General features: G+C 47.6%; 1 protein-coding gene across 1 annotated transcript in view; it reads right to left on the bottom strand.

Annotated features, from left to right (window-relative positions):
• Positions 1 to 10,789: 10,789 nt before the first annotated feature.
• The window catches only part of GAP43 (growth associated protein 43), a 57,251-nt gene continuing 50,418 nt past the window's right edge, over positions 10,790 to 17,622 (bottom strand). The window contains exon 3 of the mRNA XM_059494005.1: positions 10,790 to 16,749. Coding sequence (XP_059349988.1) covers positions 16,661 to 16,749 — 89 coding nt within the window. The 3' untranslated portion in view covers positions 10,790 to 16,660. The remainder of the gene's footprint in view (positions 16,750 to 17,622) is intronic.

The raw sequence follows: 17,622 nt of genomic DNA, 5'->3' as shown, positions 1-17,622 counted from the left end.
GTGAAAAGGTCTCTGTCATTACTGTGCAATTTTGATTCTCAGCACAGACACCTTCTTTAGGACCATGCATCCATGTGGTGAAAATCAGCACTGATGCACCAACACCAGTGAGCCTGCTGGGCTGGCAGGTGAGCTCCTCTCCCATGGCAGAGATCTCAGACACAGAACCCACCAAACAGAAGGGATTCACCCATGTCACATAATGATAGGCCTCTGTGTTTGATACGTGACACAGAGGCAAAGGACAGGAGTGACATCTATGCAGGAAACTTGAAGTGCCTCTGTTCTAAAATGGCAATCTCACCTCAGAAATTCAATTTTCAGGGCAGCCCTAAATAGCTGAGCTGCCCTTTGTACGGCAGCCCTTGAGAAAGGCTGTCTGGGCTGTCACTGACCTGTTCACACCCTGTGTTTGCAGTGGGACCCTGGTGCTGGGCTCACTGGTCCCTCTGATGCTGGTTGCACATCCACATCCCTCCAATGCCAGCAAACACCATGGGCAAACCCATCAGAGGCGTGGGCAGTGGCTGAGTCTCACCCACTGACTGGCAGGTACCAGGCTGCTCTAGTAACTTCCTCTTAATGAGTAAATTACCCAAATCAAAACCAGCCTCCGGATACTTCGCAAATAAAGACTAAAGAAGTGTTTGACAGACAGGTGCTCAGATCCCTTCTTCTCTGCTCTTGTCCTCTTGCTTCTCTGTTTTCCAAATCTCCTTTCCACCTTTATTGGCATGAGGTGTGGTTATTTTCCTTGCTGGGTTAGTGTTTGTCTCTTCCCTTTCTGTTTCCCATGCATGAGTTTGTCGAGCAAGCACAAGCCATTTGGCCCACATTGATTATTTATGAAGGTGGGAACCTTTTATCTCGGCTGCTTAGTAACTTAATGCTGGTGTAGAGAGAGGCTGCCTGGCAGCAGCTGCACGCCTTGCAGGAGCTGGGAGACAGGCAAGGAGGCTGAGGCGTTTCAGCATCTGAGAGGAAGGGCGTGGATAAGGGAGACAAATAGGGCTGAACCCACTCTGGAGGGTGATTTGTCTATAATGCCACCAGAAAGTAGGGGTAAAATGACACCTTTGGGATTTGGTAGCGCTTTGCGTTCACCTTGCAGAGTTCCTAAGAAAATATCAGTAAAAAATGAGGCCCATTATTATATAAATTCCAAAAGGAAGGGATGAAACTTTCAGGAATGAGTGTGAAGAGAACATGGCACTCTGCTTTTGTACCTGCAGATGCCTCACTGTTGCCTGGATGCCAGCTGTACAGCCAGATTTCTGTGAGTGAGGGCAGAGCCAAGAGGAACAAAAGATTTCCAGTTCAAGCCAGGCTTAGTGGGAGAGGTGTTGCAACCCTCTGGTGAGAGTGCGTACCGTGATTTCTGCAAAACCAGGCAAGTCACGCACTTGTAATGGGTCACTGGGATGTGGTCAGGTGGAAACAGAAAATGTGCTTGCCTCCTCAGCTCCCCCCCCTTTCCTAGCCCAGATTTTTGTGTTTTTTCTCTTCTCGTTGCCTATCTGCTCACAGTGCACTCCCCATCTTCTTAGTCTGGAAGGTGGGGAAGAAATACCTCTGGCCAAATGTTCACAAAGACATTTGCAGAGGGTCACCCATATGAAATGCACTGTTGGAAAGATCCATTCTCAGGATCCAATATACAAATACAAGGCTGGCAGCCTGGAAAGGTGTTGTCCCTTTCCTGTATGCATAAGTATGCAGGAAGGCAAATTCATTGTGTGTTGGAAACTGCTCTAGAGCAAAACAAATAGATCAACACCAAAGGACAGGAGCTGAACTGTTTTATGAATGGAGCTGCTATTAGAGTGCACTGCAAACAGGATAATGGAATATCAGCTGAAATTTCTTTTTACTGTTACTACTAAATCAAAATCCTGCACAGAGTTTAATATAGTTCTCCTAAAAATTTCCTGTCACTTCTGCTCTTCCCTTCATCCAGCAACAGCTGAGCATGTCAGATTCCAATCTGTCCCATGGCCTATGAAAAAAATGTTGTATGGAAAAATATTTTATGGGAACATAAATTTAAATGCTGCTCCAGCATCAGTGCCTTTCAGAGAGAGCATGTTACAGGAGCTGCCTTCGAGGTGACCAGCCAGGGCACAGTATGGGTAATGTGAGGAAAGGAGGAGGACACCCTGCCCCCTTCTTTAGCTGCCTGTGGTCAGGATGTGCCAGGATATTCTCTGGTGGGATGAAAATGGGACAAGGGCAGGGCAAATCTGGGAGGCGTCCGCAGCCAGCCAAGTGAGTGCACACAGGCGCCATGGGTCCCGAGCCTCATTCAGCAAAGCGCAGGTCCCAGGGATCCCTGCCATCCTTCGTGGCTCTCCCCACCACAAGCATGGCAGCGTAGCTGTTGAGGGAGGCTGATGTCTCTGTGGCAGGGGCACAGTGAGCTCCCAGAGCCAGCTGTGAGAGGGCAGGCTCAGCTCTTGGGTCCCTCCCAGCCGAGCCCATACCCGAGTGCGGGCACCACGAGCGGGTTCTGCTTCTCCCCCCGCCGCCGAGCGAGGCTTTCCGTGAGGCTGCCTCAACAAAAGGCAAATCGAATTTTCCCCTCCAGCAGTCTTAGTGGCAGCAGAAAGCAGGGCTGAGCTGATCTGAGCAGCGCAGGGATGCTTTGCTGTGGCTGCCAGGCAGTCTGCAGGACTCTCTGGCTGTCCCATGCCCAAAACCTGCTGCTCCCCCTGACTCCCCTGCTCCCAGCAGGGAGCAAGGCGTGCACCCCCAGCGCTGATCCAGCAGTGCTTTGCTTTCCCTCTGTCAAGGCCACCCCAAATCCTCATTTTCCTTTCCTATTAGACCAGCTAGTGTGTCACCAGGTGGCAAAGGCTGCCCAGGGCAGGTGGCTGTGTCACTGTAGTGCCGGTGGAATGGCAGTGGCATTTAAACCTGGATATTAACAGAAGCCTAAGGAGTGACTGGCTGTGCCCGTGGGCATTGCCAAGGCTCTGGGCACAGCTCAGCTGCCCAGAGCAGCTACTGACGAGCAGCTGAGCGAGCTCAAAAGGTGTTTTCAAAGTTTAAAATTTGATCTTACGAGCTGTCTGGGGATGAACGTGAAGAAAGTCCTACCGTACATGTGCAGAGTTTTCTGTGACAAGTGTATTCCGAGCCGCAGGGACAGGATGCGCTATTTAGGGAAAGGCAGAGGCAAGCAGCACACCATGCGGGAACGTGCTATCCCCAGGCATTCCGCTCAGCGGAGCGCTCACCTACAGACACGCCTCCCGAGAATCCTCTGCCCTGGTGGGTGTTTGCTTACACAGGCATTCCCCAGAGATTGTCCCTGGAGACAGTTTTAGCCTGACAGGAGAGCTGCCTTCATGGCATGTATTTTTAACAAGGCTTAAAGGCATGAGCTATTCCCATCCCCTTCCCTGCAGAATAAATACTTCGGGGCAGAGCACTTACTGATCTGATCTGCCCGAAATCCTGAGAGATTTGCTCAGTTGTGTGTTCTGGCACAGCCTCTTCACAGAGCCCTGCTGCCCAACCAGGAGGAAGGTGCCACGAAATGTCTGGAAGGTCTAAGCCTTCACAGCCCTCTGTTGTCATAATTACCCTTCCTACGGTGCTCCAGGGGTCGTGCAGATAACACTGATAAGGCACTGACAGGTCCTGGGTGATAGGAATGCTGTGATGCCCAGGCTGGCAGACTTCTGAGCTCTGGGGACATCACCAGCGACCTGAGACAGTCCTTAGGTCCTGGCACTACTAGCACCAAACCTGAACAGCTAGAGCTGGCCAGTGGGCACCCAAATGATGCTGGAGCATCTTATTTACTTGTGATGGCCACCAACAGCCAAGTGCCTGTGTGCGCAAAGGCCTAACATACACAGGGTGTTGAATAGCTAATGAATTGGGATGTGGAAGATTGGCCAAAACTGTTAAAATTTCCCTTTATGAACAGAGAAGAAAACCCACATCTCCTTGTGTAAACATGCCTGGGTGGAGAATTGAACCTGTGTTTGTGAACTCCCCCTTGCTGCAGATCAAAAAGCTGATTTGATGATGCCTCTGTGACACCAGGATTTGTATTTTAAATGGAAATTTCTTGCCATGTGATGACAATCACAGCAGAGACAGAAAAGGGTTCCCTGGTTCTGGGCTCTGTGGTTCCCAAGCTCCACCAATAGGCAGTAAATTATTACAGTCACATTGAAGTGTGACCTTAATAGCCCTAAATGCTTCCAGTGTGTATAACGACGTGATAGGATCATCGTGTGGGTTTTGCTAGTGCAGTGCCACAGGGAAGGAAATTAAGTCAGCTACAGGTGTCTGAAGAGTCCAAACTTTGTCAGACTCACAGATGGTAACTACAGAGTGATGAGGGGAAGCCTGAATCTTTCTTCTGTCTGTGCTTAGCACCTCTGTGAAATCACCTGAGAGGTATACATGAGGTATTCCTTGCTGTGGGGCTCATAGAAAGTGCACTGACTAAAAGCAAAGACGTGGCCATGATCTTTGTAGATGCCCACAGCCTCAGTCCAGGAGATTATTCAGAAAAGTTTAGAAGAGCCATGAATTGTGCTCTTTCTTACAGGAAGTGCACTTTGCCTCAGAAAGTTCTTTCTTTTCTTACCTCAGCAGTGTGTTTTCTGACTGCCTCAGCTGAGCCAAGCAGTCCTTCATTTCTTTAGGAAGTGCCTATCTACCGAGCATCCAGATATGCCAGGCTGCAACTCAGGATGGCAAAACCTCATAGTTCCACAGTTTTTGTACTTGATCCTTGATTTTTGTCTTTTCTACAGAAAAAGTTAATAGACTATGGACCTGGCTTGTTTAAATCTCTGATCTGGCCTGGTTACAACTGGGATCGTTCACATCTCTATCCTGCGTGGAGGGACAGCTGCAAAAAATCAGAGGTAGCCAAGTCTCACCCTGAGACACTCTCAGCATCTGCTTATGCCCTGCTGCTGCTTTACAAATATCTCTCTTCTCTCTTGCAAACAAATAAGTAACGAGACAACCCAGCAGCTCAGATGTGAGGGCCTGAGCTCTTGGTCAGGAGCCGTGTGTGGCAGTGGAGGAAAAACGTGCAGCTCATTCATGGGGATGCTGTGTGGAGCTGCCCTGGAAGAGCCTGTGGGCGTTGCTGAATGCTTCGTAATTAAGCTGATTCTGGGCATGCTGATTATAATTTCAGGGAGATGTGGAACATCCTGCAAATACTTGCATAAACATCTGATTCCCAGGACACACGCGAGCAGGGTCTGTATGGGTGTATGGGAGGGAAGGGGAAGCAGCCTGACTAGTGAGTGTATTTGAGAGCAAGAATAAATAGGTGCTGTTGCATATGTGACATTGTTTTGGTTTTTAATCCAGCGGGGAGGAACCACAGGAAATGGCACATTTATAATCTTGCCTTCTGTCTCTGTCAGCCAGAGTGAACAACTCATTAGGATGAAGATTTTGCTCTTTTTGTTCATCAAAGCAATAATGCAGAGAGAAGCCAAGTGAACTTGGAAGACCATCGTTGAGCATCTCGTGTACTTTTTGCAGGGATAGCACTGGTGGAGGACCACTCTGTTTTCCTAGAGCACTATCCAGGTTCTACTGTCATCCATGGGGAGTCCTTGATAAAAATTTTCTTAGGACTTTAAACTGCATGGTTTAGGACTGTGACTGCTGCAAAAAAAGTTTGACTCTGGAGAAAAGTTGTGAGAGTTACACCTGTCCCCACCCCCAAAATCATAGAATCATAGAATCATAGAATGTTTTGGGATGGAAGGCACCTTAAAGATCAGCTAGTTCCAATCTCCCTGCCATGAGCAGGGACAGCTTTCTCTAGAATCCTAGAGATACTTGGCTGTAGACTTTGGTGGGGGTACATCAGCCTGTTAGAGCCCTGGTTTAGTACCTAACAGGTCTGGAAAAGGCTTTGAGATCCCACCTGCCCCGACCATTTGGGACATTTCATATCCCATAAAGAGTGCAATTGCACTGTTTATCACAACCTTTCTCCAAACTTCCCAGCAGGATCCTTGCTGTGCCAAGTACTGCAGACTGCATGGGGCATCCATAATCCAGCCTCTGTGCTTCTCTGCTGTCTCATGGAAGCTCTGGACTTTCCCTGTATCCTAGCACAGCATTAGTGCTGAGGTGAGGAGGGAACTAATTGCCTCCAGGCATTTTTGTCAGCCTGTGCCATTCCTACAGAGCTCTTGGCCTTGCACATTATGAAGACAGGCAGGGAGGCAGACGTGGGTGTATCTGTGTGACAGGGTGGGGGCAGCAGCTGCAGACAGTGCTCTGCTTAATTGGTTTCCTTCCTTTCCCGCTGTATTAATCACCTCCCTGTGCATGCTGCCCAGCGCTCATTTCCAGTCATTTTGCAGGCCTATTGAGAGGCTGTGGAGCAGCCCAGGAGTGGATTGCTTCTCAGCAGTCCCTGGGCAGAGGCACAGGTCCCTTTTTCTGTCTCCCTGGCTCCAGAGCATCCTACTTTCCACCCAGTCCCTCTTCGATGCTTGTTAATGGAGAAGGAGGTGAGCATAAAATGGACTGCTAAAACCTATGAATATTTCAGAGGAAAAAGTCAAGGGACTGCATTAAATCCTGTTCAGTTTCTGCAAATGGAGTTGGGGGGTGAGTGTGCTGCTTAATGAGAAACTCCAGCGCTGTGTGACTGCATGATGCTTCCCAAAGCTTCCCTTTTGCAGCGCCCCCATAGAGTCACCAACACTGCTGCCATCCTCTCCTTGGCCAGACAAGTCAAACATCTCTGCTGTCAGCTGTGTCTCTTGCTGCCTCAGCCTGCCCCTACATACCCCACCCCAATATTTACCACCCAATTATCCTCAGATGTACCTCTTCCCCCATCACACTCATAGCATGAGGCACCCCTTGAGCTGCCCAGCATCCCAATGTCCTATAGCAGTCCACCAGCTATCAGCACACTGTTTACCTTCCCAGCATTTCCAGCATCCTTCCCACCTCACCTGCTGTCTTCCTGCAGCCCCTTCCCAAGTCCCCATCCTCATCACAGCCTCCTCCAGACAGCTGCTGCCCCCCCAGCAGCAAACAGCGAGAGCGGCAGCGGCTTTCAGAGCAACAGACAGAGCCTGACAGCCCCATATGTTTCAACAGAGACAGTTCCTCCCTCTAATGGGCCCAGAGGAGCGCGGCTTTCAAAGGATTCAGCGTGGAAGTGACAGGCTGGAAAGTCTTATTAATGGCCTGTGCGGCAGCCAGGGCCGCAGGCAGCGCATGCCAGCAGCCCAGAGGGCACGGCCAGGCACAGCCAGCCCTCCCCTGCCACAGCCCGTGCCCTGGGGCAAGCAGAACCCTTCCCTGGGCTGGGGATTGCCCTTTGGCTCTTTTCTAGAGACCAGTCAGCATGTGAGGCCTTCCCAGACCATGCAGCCTGCATTGCACCCTGTTCTCCCAGCCCTGACTGCCAAGCGTGCCCTGTGGAGGGTCTGGCACCAGGCTTGGCTGTCATGCAGGGAGAAGAGCCTGGGGAACACAACCCACAGCTGTAGGTCTTCTCTCTCTTTGCTGCTGTGAAGCAGTGGAGTCAAGGAAGCCAAAGTGACAGCATGCAGGAACTGCTCATCCTTTTGCTGGGTGCTGCCAGTCAAACAGGAATTGTCTTCTGGACTTTAAGTGCCTGCTAAAGAAAGTGACCTGTCATCACTCTGAGAGCTTCCCCCTCAGAGATATCTTCTCCAGGAACATTGGTCTTCCCCATCCAAAAGCTCAAGGTGTCTGTGCTGTTAGACACCAGCATCCCCTTAGGCCACCAGGACTCGTGGCAGTTTCTTAGCTTTCACTCTGTTTTTCCTAAATCACTCAGGTCTGCCTCAGAAGGAAAGAGACCCAAGAAGGAGAGATTCAGGACCTGGGCAAACAGAAGGAAGGAGTCTCTGCACCACAACATCCACAGTGAAATTCATCTCTTCACTTAAACAATGAGCTGCTGCACAGACAGGTGTTGAGTGAGGATTCATTGAAATTTAAGCCACAGACTGTACATGGATAAATAGCCAAGGATGGGGACATCCAGTGTAGAGGGGGAAATGGAACCCACTCCATTAGACCTCACCTCCAGTGACAGAAATTATTTTCCCTCTCTGGCCCAGGGTCCTAAGGATGGCCACAAAACCCTTCAGAAGATGACTCTCTCAAGGTAAGAAAACCATAATTATGGGCTCAGCAGAGAGAGGCCTCACCAGCAGTTTTCAGTTCACCCTGATTAACTCTTCCTCATTATGCAGCCACTGATGACCTGTACCACCCCTCCTCTCTCTCACCACAGATAATGAAGCTTCTCTCTCTCTTGGTTTAGCATCCACCCATTGCTCCTGAAATGCTAATTACATTTTACTCATAACTTGCTTAATCAACTACCATAATTAAATTAAGCAGTGCCTTTCTAGCTACATACAGTTTGTATTTTGGGCTGTGGGCTGATGCATTTGCAGAGACCCAAGTGCCCCAGTCTGTCTGGTACAAGCTACCACCTCTCTGCAAACCCTGCCTCTCAGCCACAGTGTTGTTCCTCTGAGACAAATGGGCTTTCACTTCCTTGCTTCTCTTATTATTAATGCTTGCAGTTTCATGCCAAAGTAGAGGAAAAATATTTCCTCTTTAATATATAAAAGTGGCCTTTCATGGATAAAAGTAATTTCATTTTTAATAAACAAAAGTGATCTTAGGTACAGAAATGCATAATTTCCTTTCGCTTTTTCTGCTCATCTTCAACAAGGGAGTAGCCCTGTTCAGACTTGATGCCAGCTCTGTGTACTGGTTAAAAGGGACAAAGTGTTGCAGATTGGGAGACTGTAAATGTCCATTACAGAGGGCTTCATATACCCTGCTGAGTAAAGGAAAGCAGACTTAGAAATCTGAGTGATTCTATGAGAAGCAATGGTCTTTTCACTGTGACCTCACTAGAGCAATAAAGGTGGCAAGTGTGCTGTGAAGCTGTTGGCATTGTCAAAAAGCAGGAAAACCTGAAGTTCCTGTTGCAATATCCCCAAGGAAAGGAAGTCTTCCCCAGCCCAGAGTGGGACAAGCCAGGGGAACACCAAAGAAATGGGAAACACTTTGCTCACTCAGAAACTGGGGGAGGTTTGCTGTTGTAGTCCATGGATGTGGCAAGATATCCAAAGGGAGTTCACCTGGGCAACTGGAGGAGGTTGAACACCCAAGGCGAGTCATGGATCCATTTTCTACAATTCAGGCAGAAAGTTTATTTCTTCTCGCAGTGGCATGAATATGACTCTGGAAATCTTGCAGGGCAAACTTTGTGTGCCTTGTTAGAAAATCTCAGGTGGAGATTTGCATTAGGCTGAATTTTACATTCAGCTGACACACATGCCCTGGGCCAACTATTCAGCTCCTTCCCTCCCCCTCTGCTGTGCAGCAGATAAAAGAGTGCAAGGCAGCCTTGCTACCTCAAGACAACCATTTACTTGGAGAGAGGTCCTTGAGTGTCCTTTCAGAGGTGTTCTGCCCCACAGAAGCAAAGCCAATCTGCCAGGGCTGATCCCTGCAATCTAGTGATGTGACTAATTGAAACCACTTGATTTTGAATGCTTAATATTTGTTTGCACACAAGACGTAGTCCACGCCTTTTTTGGAGAAGCCATGAGGCAACTGATGATTATATACAAGAATACAGACATCTAATTGTGTCATTTGTAAATTGGCACTTTGTCCAGAACCCATGTGAGGTGCTGAGGTCTGCTCTGTTTCCCAGGCAGCTCCTTGGAGCCTCATCAGGAATTTCTGGGCCCTTGCTAAGCCAGCTGCTGTATTCAGATGAGTTGCAAGTGATTTCTAAACAGTGGTTGTAAAGCTTCCTGGGATGAATAGATGTGACAAAAATGCTTGATTTCAGCTCTTCTCTTGAGCTGCTGTCAGATACAGCTCAGGATTAAGTCAGAAGCCTAGCACAGCCCAGGCAGCAATTCCTACTCTGTTCTTCTATCATTGCATTTGGCACAAACTTGATACTGAGAGAAATAATTGGTGGGGCTTCTTGGCTGCTGAAATACATATTTCTGTCTCAAAAAACTTCTGGTGTTTCCCAGTGAGCTACTGAAGATTTAAATGCAATGAGGAATCTGATATCTTTAGATAAGCTTGCACAAAGTTGCCTAACTTCTTTCCACTGAGGGTGGCAGGGCACTGGAGCAGCTGCCCAGGGAGGTCGTGGCTCTCCCTCTCTGAGGATATTCTGGCTTCTGTGCCACCTGCTCTAGGTGACCCTGGCTTGGTAGAGGGGTTGGACTGGATGATCCCCAGAGGTCCAACCATTACTGGTTGGTAACCCCCATTCCCATTTCTACATCCAAGCAGATTCCCCGACTCAGAACACCCCAGGCCCAGATATTGCCGTGGACATTTTACAGCTCTGTGGTGCCCAAGCACAGCGTTTCTCAGTTCAGCCTTTTCCAGGCAGTCTCCAGGCAATGCCCTGACAGCCACAGGCCTTTCTTGGGTCAGAGCATGCGTGGGGATGTCTGTGTCACGTTATATAAAAACCCAGGACTTTGGTGACCACATCATCCATTAGGCCAGTTAGATATTCTGCCTCAAAAGCATACTGGCCTGTATGGCCTTTTACTTCACCATTTCAATGTAACATAGCTTTTTACCCAGACAGAATAAGTAGAAAGCATTTTTCCACAGTAGTCAGACTTGACTGAGAAGGTCAAGGGAGAATGAAATGAGATTTTTTTGTAAAAAAAACAAAGTCGTACACAAGGGAGAAATTTCTGTTCCAGGAGCAAATAATTGCACACAACTACACGAATTTATAAGTGAGAGACTTTATTTGAACCAATTTTTCAAATACAGACATCTGTATTATTCTCACTTCTCGGGAATGTTTTCTGCTCATTTTTGAAGCTTGCAACCTTAGGACAATATTCAGGACATATGTGTACATTAGATCTCTGCAGATGGACACATTCATAATGCACAAGTACAATGAGTGAGAGACTCTTTCCAGATCCTCACACAAGAGCATCGGAAATGGGCCGCTCTAATTGTCAAGTTCTGCTCTTTTTAGCTTCCAGACACGTCACAGTTCTTGATACTCTCTAGGCTGTAGCCACCTTCTTCAGGCCCCAATTTATTACTGTGTTACTTCAGCTGTATGCCAGTGGAACTCCTCAAAATAGGGCTTAGGTGATGCACAGGGATTTGTTTTATTTATTGGGAACAGGCATGAGCAGAAAAACCAAGCTATCGGGTGAACAGTTCACCTGGGATTTTCTTTTGTGAGAGTAGTCTAGGTCTCAGGCTGGGATTTCTGATTTTTTAGAAGTGACCAGTGGTTCTGGGTGTGTAATACATGAATCTTGATGTTCAGAGCATACAGGGGACCTGTGGCTTGGACCCCAGTGAGGTGTCTCTCAAGTTGGGCACTCCAGATGTGAGCCACTGGGGTTACTAGCCTGTTCTGCAAATCTCGACCTTCACCTCTTCTTCCAAGTATTGCTCAACAGAAGAATGTAGTAATAAAGCATTGTAGGTAAGAATGCAGGCTCGCACATGACCTGAGATCAACACCCTGAAAAATGGATAGAGGGTAGTGCTTTCAGGACCACCTAAATGACTCATGATCTTCAGTTCCATTTTGGGAAATTACTGGAGAATTTCAGGCCTGAGACCCCCAAATGCGCCGCAGAGAGGAGTTTGGACATCCTTCAGCATCTGGGCCTTAGGAACTTGCATCTCTTTGAAAGCCAGTGAAATGTGTGCTCTCAAGTGCCCATGTCACTTAGGTTATTCTGAAAACTGTACCCTATATACATATAGGTAGATAAGGGGCAGACTTTCACAGGCACAAGTGGCAGTTAAACATGTAACTCCCATTGATTTTTTTTTCCCCCTCGGGGACCTGGAAAATCCCCCCCCGAGGAGTTGAATCCTCCTCTCGCATTATTTTCACACTAGATTAACACCACTGCTTCCAGTGGAGCGACTCCTGAGTTACCCCAGTGTAATCGAGAGGAGAACCAGTCCTGAGGTGCTCTAAATATCCAGTGAAAGTGCTAATGTGGCAATGCAGAAAAGCAGGGAATCTGAGCACAGGCCTGGAAGAGGACTCCCAACGTCACCTGTGGTGCCGCTGAGCTGCAGGTGACCACCAAGCAGACTTCTTAGCCAAGAAGAACCACAAAAACATTCATTCAAACCCTTCCTTCCACCTCTGCCAACCACAGTCTCCTAAGACACCTATGACAAACAGCAGACCTTCAGTATGAAAACTCACAAGTGCTAGTTTCCTGTTTGGAGACCACAGAAAAAAAAGAAATAACTCCTGTGGGGAGTTTGGTATGAATTCCCTCTTCCTTTTTTTCTTCTTTCCTTTTTTTCTAAATTCCTCTCCATCAGTCATGGCTATTTCTTTCATCTAGAGTAACATGTTTCCCAAGCAATGCTGTTTATGTGGTCACCACAAGTGAGTTCCTTCTGGCTAAAGCCTCTCATGGGGCTGCATGAGGGTTTAGGATTGGAAAACACTGGGTCTGAAGGGATCTCAGCAGGATGCCCTTCCCCTCCCTTTGGAATGTGATTCACAGAAAAGCTCCCTGGCTGATGCAACTATTGCAAGGGTTGTGGGGTTTCATCTGCTATTAATACAGACAGTCAGAATGGCACAAGCATTGCAAAGCAGACCAAATTCATGCTTACAATCTACTGCATTGGTGGGGAGTTTATGTTGGAATTTTTTTTCACTTCTTCAAAGCTTAGTCTAGTGAAATGTAGTAGTGAAATGTCAAGAGCTACAGCTGGTAGGAGCATTCAGGATAGCTGTGGGTCACTAGTGTATCTTACGATGGTGACATGGAAAAAGCCCCTCTAGGACTCTGAACTTCCACAGCACTGCATGGTGAGGTCAGGCACCATATTCCCAGTGTGAGTCACTCTGACATGCCCTGCCCTTTTCTTACACAAAATAACAACCACAGGCACCTCCAGGCAAACGTATATCCTCTTCAGGGAGAGAGAATTAGACATATACTCCCTGGGGAATTCCTGTAGGTTGTTATGGCAGGAGTAGTAGAAAAGCTTCAACTACTCTGCTGATGACTCTGCCCCATTCTTTACTTCTGGGACCTCCTGCTTCTTCTGCTTTCAGCTTACTTGATGTCTTGCTAGAAAAATCATTCCTCAAATACCCTTGTTCTCTTTCCAGTTTCCGTCCCATGCTGCATCCTTTATAGTGTTTCCTTTTAGCCTTTGAAAATCTAGCTGAAGAGGCAACTCAAGGAAATCCAAATGCTTTTCTCTGCTCTCTTCCTGTACCCTGAAGACAGCCCAGCTTCCTATACAAATCTTGTGTATTACACATTAAACCACTGCCTGCTCAAGGCAGGGTTTGTCTCTGTGCTCTCTCTCACGCTGTCTTTGCCCTGACTCTCTGGCAGGATCAGGACACGGTACAATAATAAAGATAGGGAGTGCTTGGTTACAGCCAATAATTTTAAACTGGAACCAAGGGAGAGGAATTTGTATTTAAATTATTTAGGTTTGCAGTTGGTAACCACATATCCTGTTCTCTTTGCAGGGGGAAAAACCAAAACACAAAACCCAACCCTTTGTTCTCTAAGCAACATGGCAAAGTGTGTTCTTACAAACGGTGACAAAACACGCTCGATGCCTCAACCATCAGCCAAAGGGGAGGCAACATGCGACATAGAAAGGTAAAACATTCCTGGGGAGAGAAAGCTGTTTCATTTTTTGAGGAGGGAGGAAGGCCTGTGTCCAGGAAGACATGAGAAGTGGTTTTCTTTTCCTTATAAAGTTAAAAGTAGTAATAGCAAAGTGGAGGCAAGATGAAAACTTTGGGGTCTGAAATCAGAAGAGTGGGGAAGCCACATGGTCTTTGCAGAAACAGGCAAGACAGAAAAATTTTTAAAATGGTCATGACAGGAGATAAGGCCAAACAAAAAACATGGCCCCTCCTTCCTGCCTCCTCCCAAACACCTCTCCCACAAATCCTGAGAGCTGAACCTCAGTTCTCTCAACTTGGTGCTAGAGACACGGGGTGTCTGCAGTGTCTGCGCTGGGCTGGGCCCCTTGTGTGCTACGAACAGCAAACATAGTGTACACCTCTCCTCCCTAGGCCTCGGCCCCGTGTCCCTCAGAGCTCTCCCTCCCAACACCATCCACACCCTGCTGCTGCCGTGGCAGGCACGCGCCGGCTGGTGAGACCTGACATACGGTCCAAGCAATGCCTGATGTCTGCGCTACATTTGCTGAATTGAGGTCAGGCTGGAAGGTGTCTCAGGGTGTACCACCCATCATGACATGGGAATATTAGCATATATATCATTTATGAAGTATGACACAATACCTATCTGTCAGTCAGCCCATCTTTCTACCTATTTAGTCTGTCTAATCTACTTTAGCTATCTACGTTTCACTATCTCTATCAATCATCTATTGCTCCATATTATCTAATTTCTTCCTGTCTCTCTCTCATCTTTTGCACTCTAATCTTTCTTTCTCTAGCTATACTCCCCTCTCTCTCCCTATCATCCATCTATCCACTCAAAAATCTTTTCTCCCCTCATCTCTCTAATCCCTGTTTTTAAAAATCTTTGTCCAATCTATCTCCCACTCTCTCTTTCCCTCTCTTTAGAAAAAAACCCTCCCTATCTCTCTCTCTTATTTCTACAGAATGCCAGGAAGCACATGAAAATGAATCCTGACATGTTTTGATGGCACTTCCAGCGAGCAGTCTACGTTCAAAGTGATCATTTCTGAGGAGACACTGTTCATCTTTTCTCCCTATTTCCAACAAAGAGATGGAGGAGAACAAAGGAGTAGGACAAGGAGTGCCAGCCAGCCCTCTGAAGGCCATGGGGCTGCCACTCCAAGAAACATCAGCCACCAAAGGACGTTGGAGCTGTCAGCATTCTCATCTTTTGGTCTTCCTGCTGTGAGGACAATTTAATCCTGGTCCTGCAGCATCACACAGCTATGCTGCAGGGTACTCTGGCTGTCATTGCCAATGAGGCCAGGAAACCATACAGGAGCTGCTGGGAAAGCACATTAAAAAAATCAGGGCAGTGAAAGAGCAGTAATTAGCTTTTATGAAAGCCCGGATATTACTAAATGTATTTTAACTGTTTTCTCTCACAGCTCATAAAGACAGCAGCAGACCCAGAAGGCTGCACAAGCTCAGGATTTGGTGTCTGTCAGTGTTCCACTGGGACAGGCCGGGTGGCACCAGGGGACAGCCCCACAACCTGTGGGAAGCAGTGGCGGAGATTTAGGAGGTGGGGCTCTGCCCACAGCCATAAATGACAGCTGAAAGCCTTGGCCCTCCTTAGAGCTGGGTGAAAACACCCTGGGTTCAGCAGGAGCAGGAATGAGGTATTTCTCAAAGTCCCACCAACGGGCTCCTAGGCCACCAGGCCTTGTCCTGCCCATGTGCCTATTTATTCAATAAATATTGAATAATAATTGGCCCAATTCATTTTGCCAAACAGAACACTTTTGGGGGGTCACACTATGCTACTCAAGGACTTCAACTCCAGCCCAATGGGATGAGCATCATCCTACTGTGGTGAGAAGATGAGGTCCTAGGACCCTGTCTCCTCACAGCCCTTGGCACACCCCTTGGCAGGGGTTAAACCTTGGGCATACATCAAAGCTGGTCCCTCTACAGGCTCATACCTCCAAGGACAGCATAGTTCCCCAAATCAGGGCCTGGAGGTCTCCCAGAGGGATGCTTTCAATGATCTTTCCTAAAACTGATCTTGCTGCTTTCATTATTTATGTTAGTAAGTGCTAACATCTCGCTCAAAATCCAAGCCTGCTCCCCTTAAAATCCCCTCAGCAGTGCCAAGGAGAGCAGTCAGTCACTGAGACTTGTGGCCAAGGAGCAGAGCTGGGCCAGCAAGAAGTGGCCACCAAAGACCACAGTTTAGCAGGATGTACGGCAGCATAGAAATGCGACACGGTGGTATTAATGATAATTATTCTCATTTATTATAATTATTGTTCAGTTTGAAAAAGGAGCCTGGAGCCAAGCATTACGCTAATTGGCACATTTTCTAGTTGTTATTTTAGTTCTCAAAACAAACTGGGGTTTAGTATTCTTTTTTGTTCATTTGTTTGTTGTGTTTGGTCTTTTGTTTGTTTTTTCTTTCGTTCATTCCATCACATAGAAAAAGGAAGAAAATAACCTTTTTTTCCCCCTTCTTTTGTTTTAACTCACTGGGTAAGTCTGGACTCCTCAGATGAACGTAACATTGCACACACACACACTTGGAGAAGAGAGAGAGGAGAGAGAGAGAGAGAGAGAGAGCGAGCGCTCGCAGTGGGCAGACAGACACACGCACGCGCCAGGTCAAAGAACTCTGATACAGTGCAAGAATTTTCCCAAAATGATTGGATCATCATTACCAAAAACTTGCCATAACAACACCAAGAAACAAAGAAATGTTTAAGCCACACTGTTTGACTGGGATTTTTCCTGCTTTTTTTTTTTCTTTAAATGTTTGCCACACAGAGAGAAAAAGGGTTTAAGTGGTAATGGGAGAGGGACAGACACAGGCTCACAGATGTGAGCAGGAAGGGGGAAAATCGAGATTGGGGTGGGAAGGAAGGATAGAGGATAGGGGGAGGGAGGGAGGGGCAGTGGGGAGTAATTTCTTAATGTTCAGGCATTTTCTTGGTCCGCCTTGCTCTCTTCTTCTTTCACCTCTTCCTGCTGGGCACTTTCAGTAGGTTTGGTTTCTTCTACAGCATCTAGTGGGGAAAGAGATGGTCCAGCGTTAGTCAGCCATGATCTAGAGCATCCTGCATGTGCACACAGCCTGATGGACTGCATGGCTTCAGGCTTCCCTCTCTCCAAAGTCACCCAGGTCTCAGAGTCCCTGGAATTTCTGCCGCATGAAAAGAACATGCCAAGGTTCAGCCCAGCAGGCAAACATGTAGCTCTCACAAAACCCCTTCAGCCAGAAAGCATGTGCCACTGGAAGGAGCTGCCTTGCTCACTGCTGATGCCCCGGACAACTCCTGTTCATTTCATTAGAGGCACTGATTAGACTCCTGGCTTGTCAGCTAGATCACACACCCTTTTACAGAACCCACTGACTGTACCAAACACTGTCCCCCAGTTACAACATGGATACTCCCAGAGACTTAAAGAGAGTCACAAAGAACAAACTATACACACCTGAAGCCTGCAAGACCCAGAGGGAAAAATTTTATACCCTGTAACTCAGACTTCTCTCACACTGAACAGAGATCTAGGGAAATGTCTGTAGCCTTCAAGAATGGGAGCCTTCATCCAGAGGCTGCCACATCTCTCAAGTTTTCTAGTCTCTCCTTTCAAAAACAAAGTTGCCCTGGGGGGAAGCACTGAGTATAACTGGGAGCTAGCTCTGCCTGTCAGTGAGACACCTTGTTCTGGCAAACCATTCACATGAGAAGTTAAAACTACTGCTAGGAGCTGTCCCCCAATGAACTAGACAGAGGATCAGAACCCAGGAGAAGGCAGAGGCAGCCAGTAGGAACAGGGCAATTGAAATTAATGCCCCTCAAGCTGGAGTGATCTCACTCCTGGGTTCATCTAGCCCATGCCTCCTTCATTGCAGCAGGACAGATTTAATTGTCTTG

The sequence above is a fragment of the Ammospiza nelsoni genome, chromosome 2 (genome assembly GCF_027579445.1).
Source record: "Ammospiza nelsoni isolate bAmmNel1 chromosome 2, bAmmNel1.pri, whole genome shotgun sequence".
NCBI lineage: Eukaryota > Metazoa > Chordata > Aves > Passeriformes > Passerellidae > Ammospiza > Ammospiza nelsoni.
The sequence above is the reverse complement of the archived record's forward strand: the minus strand, read 5'-3'. Positions and strand labels throughout refer to the sequence as shown.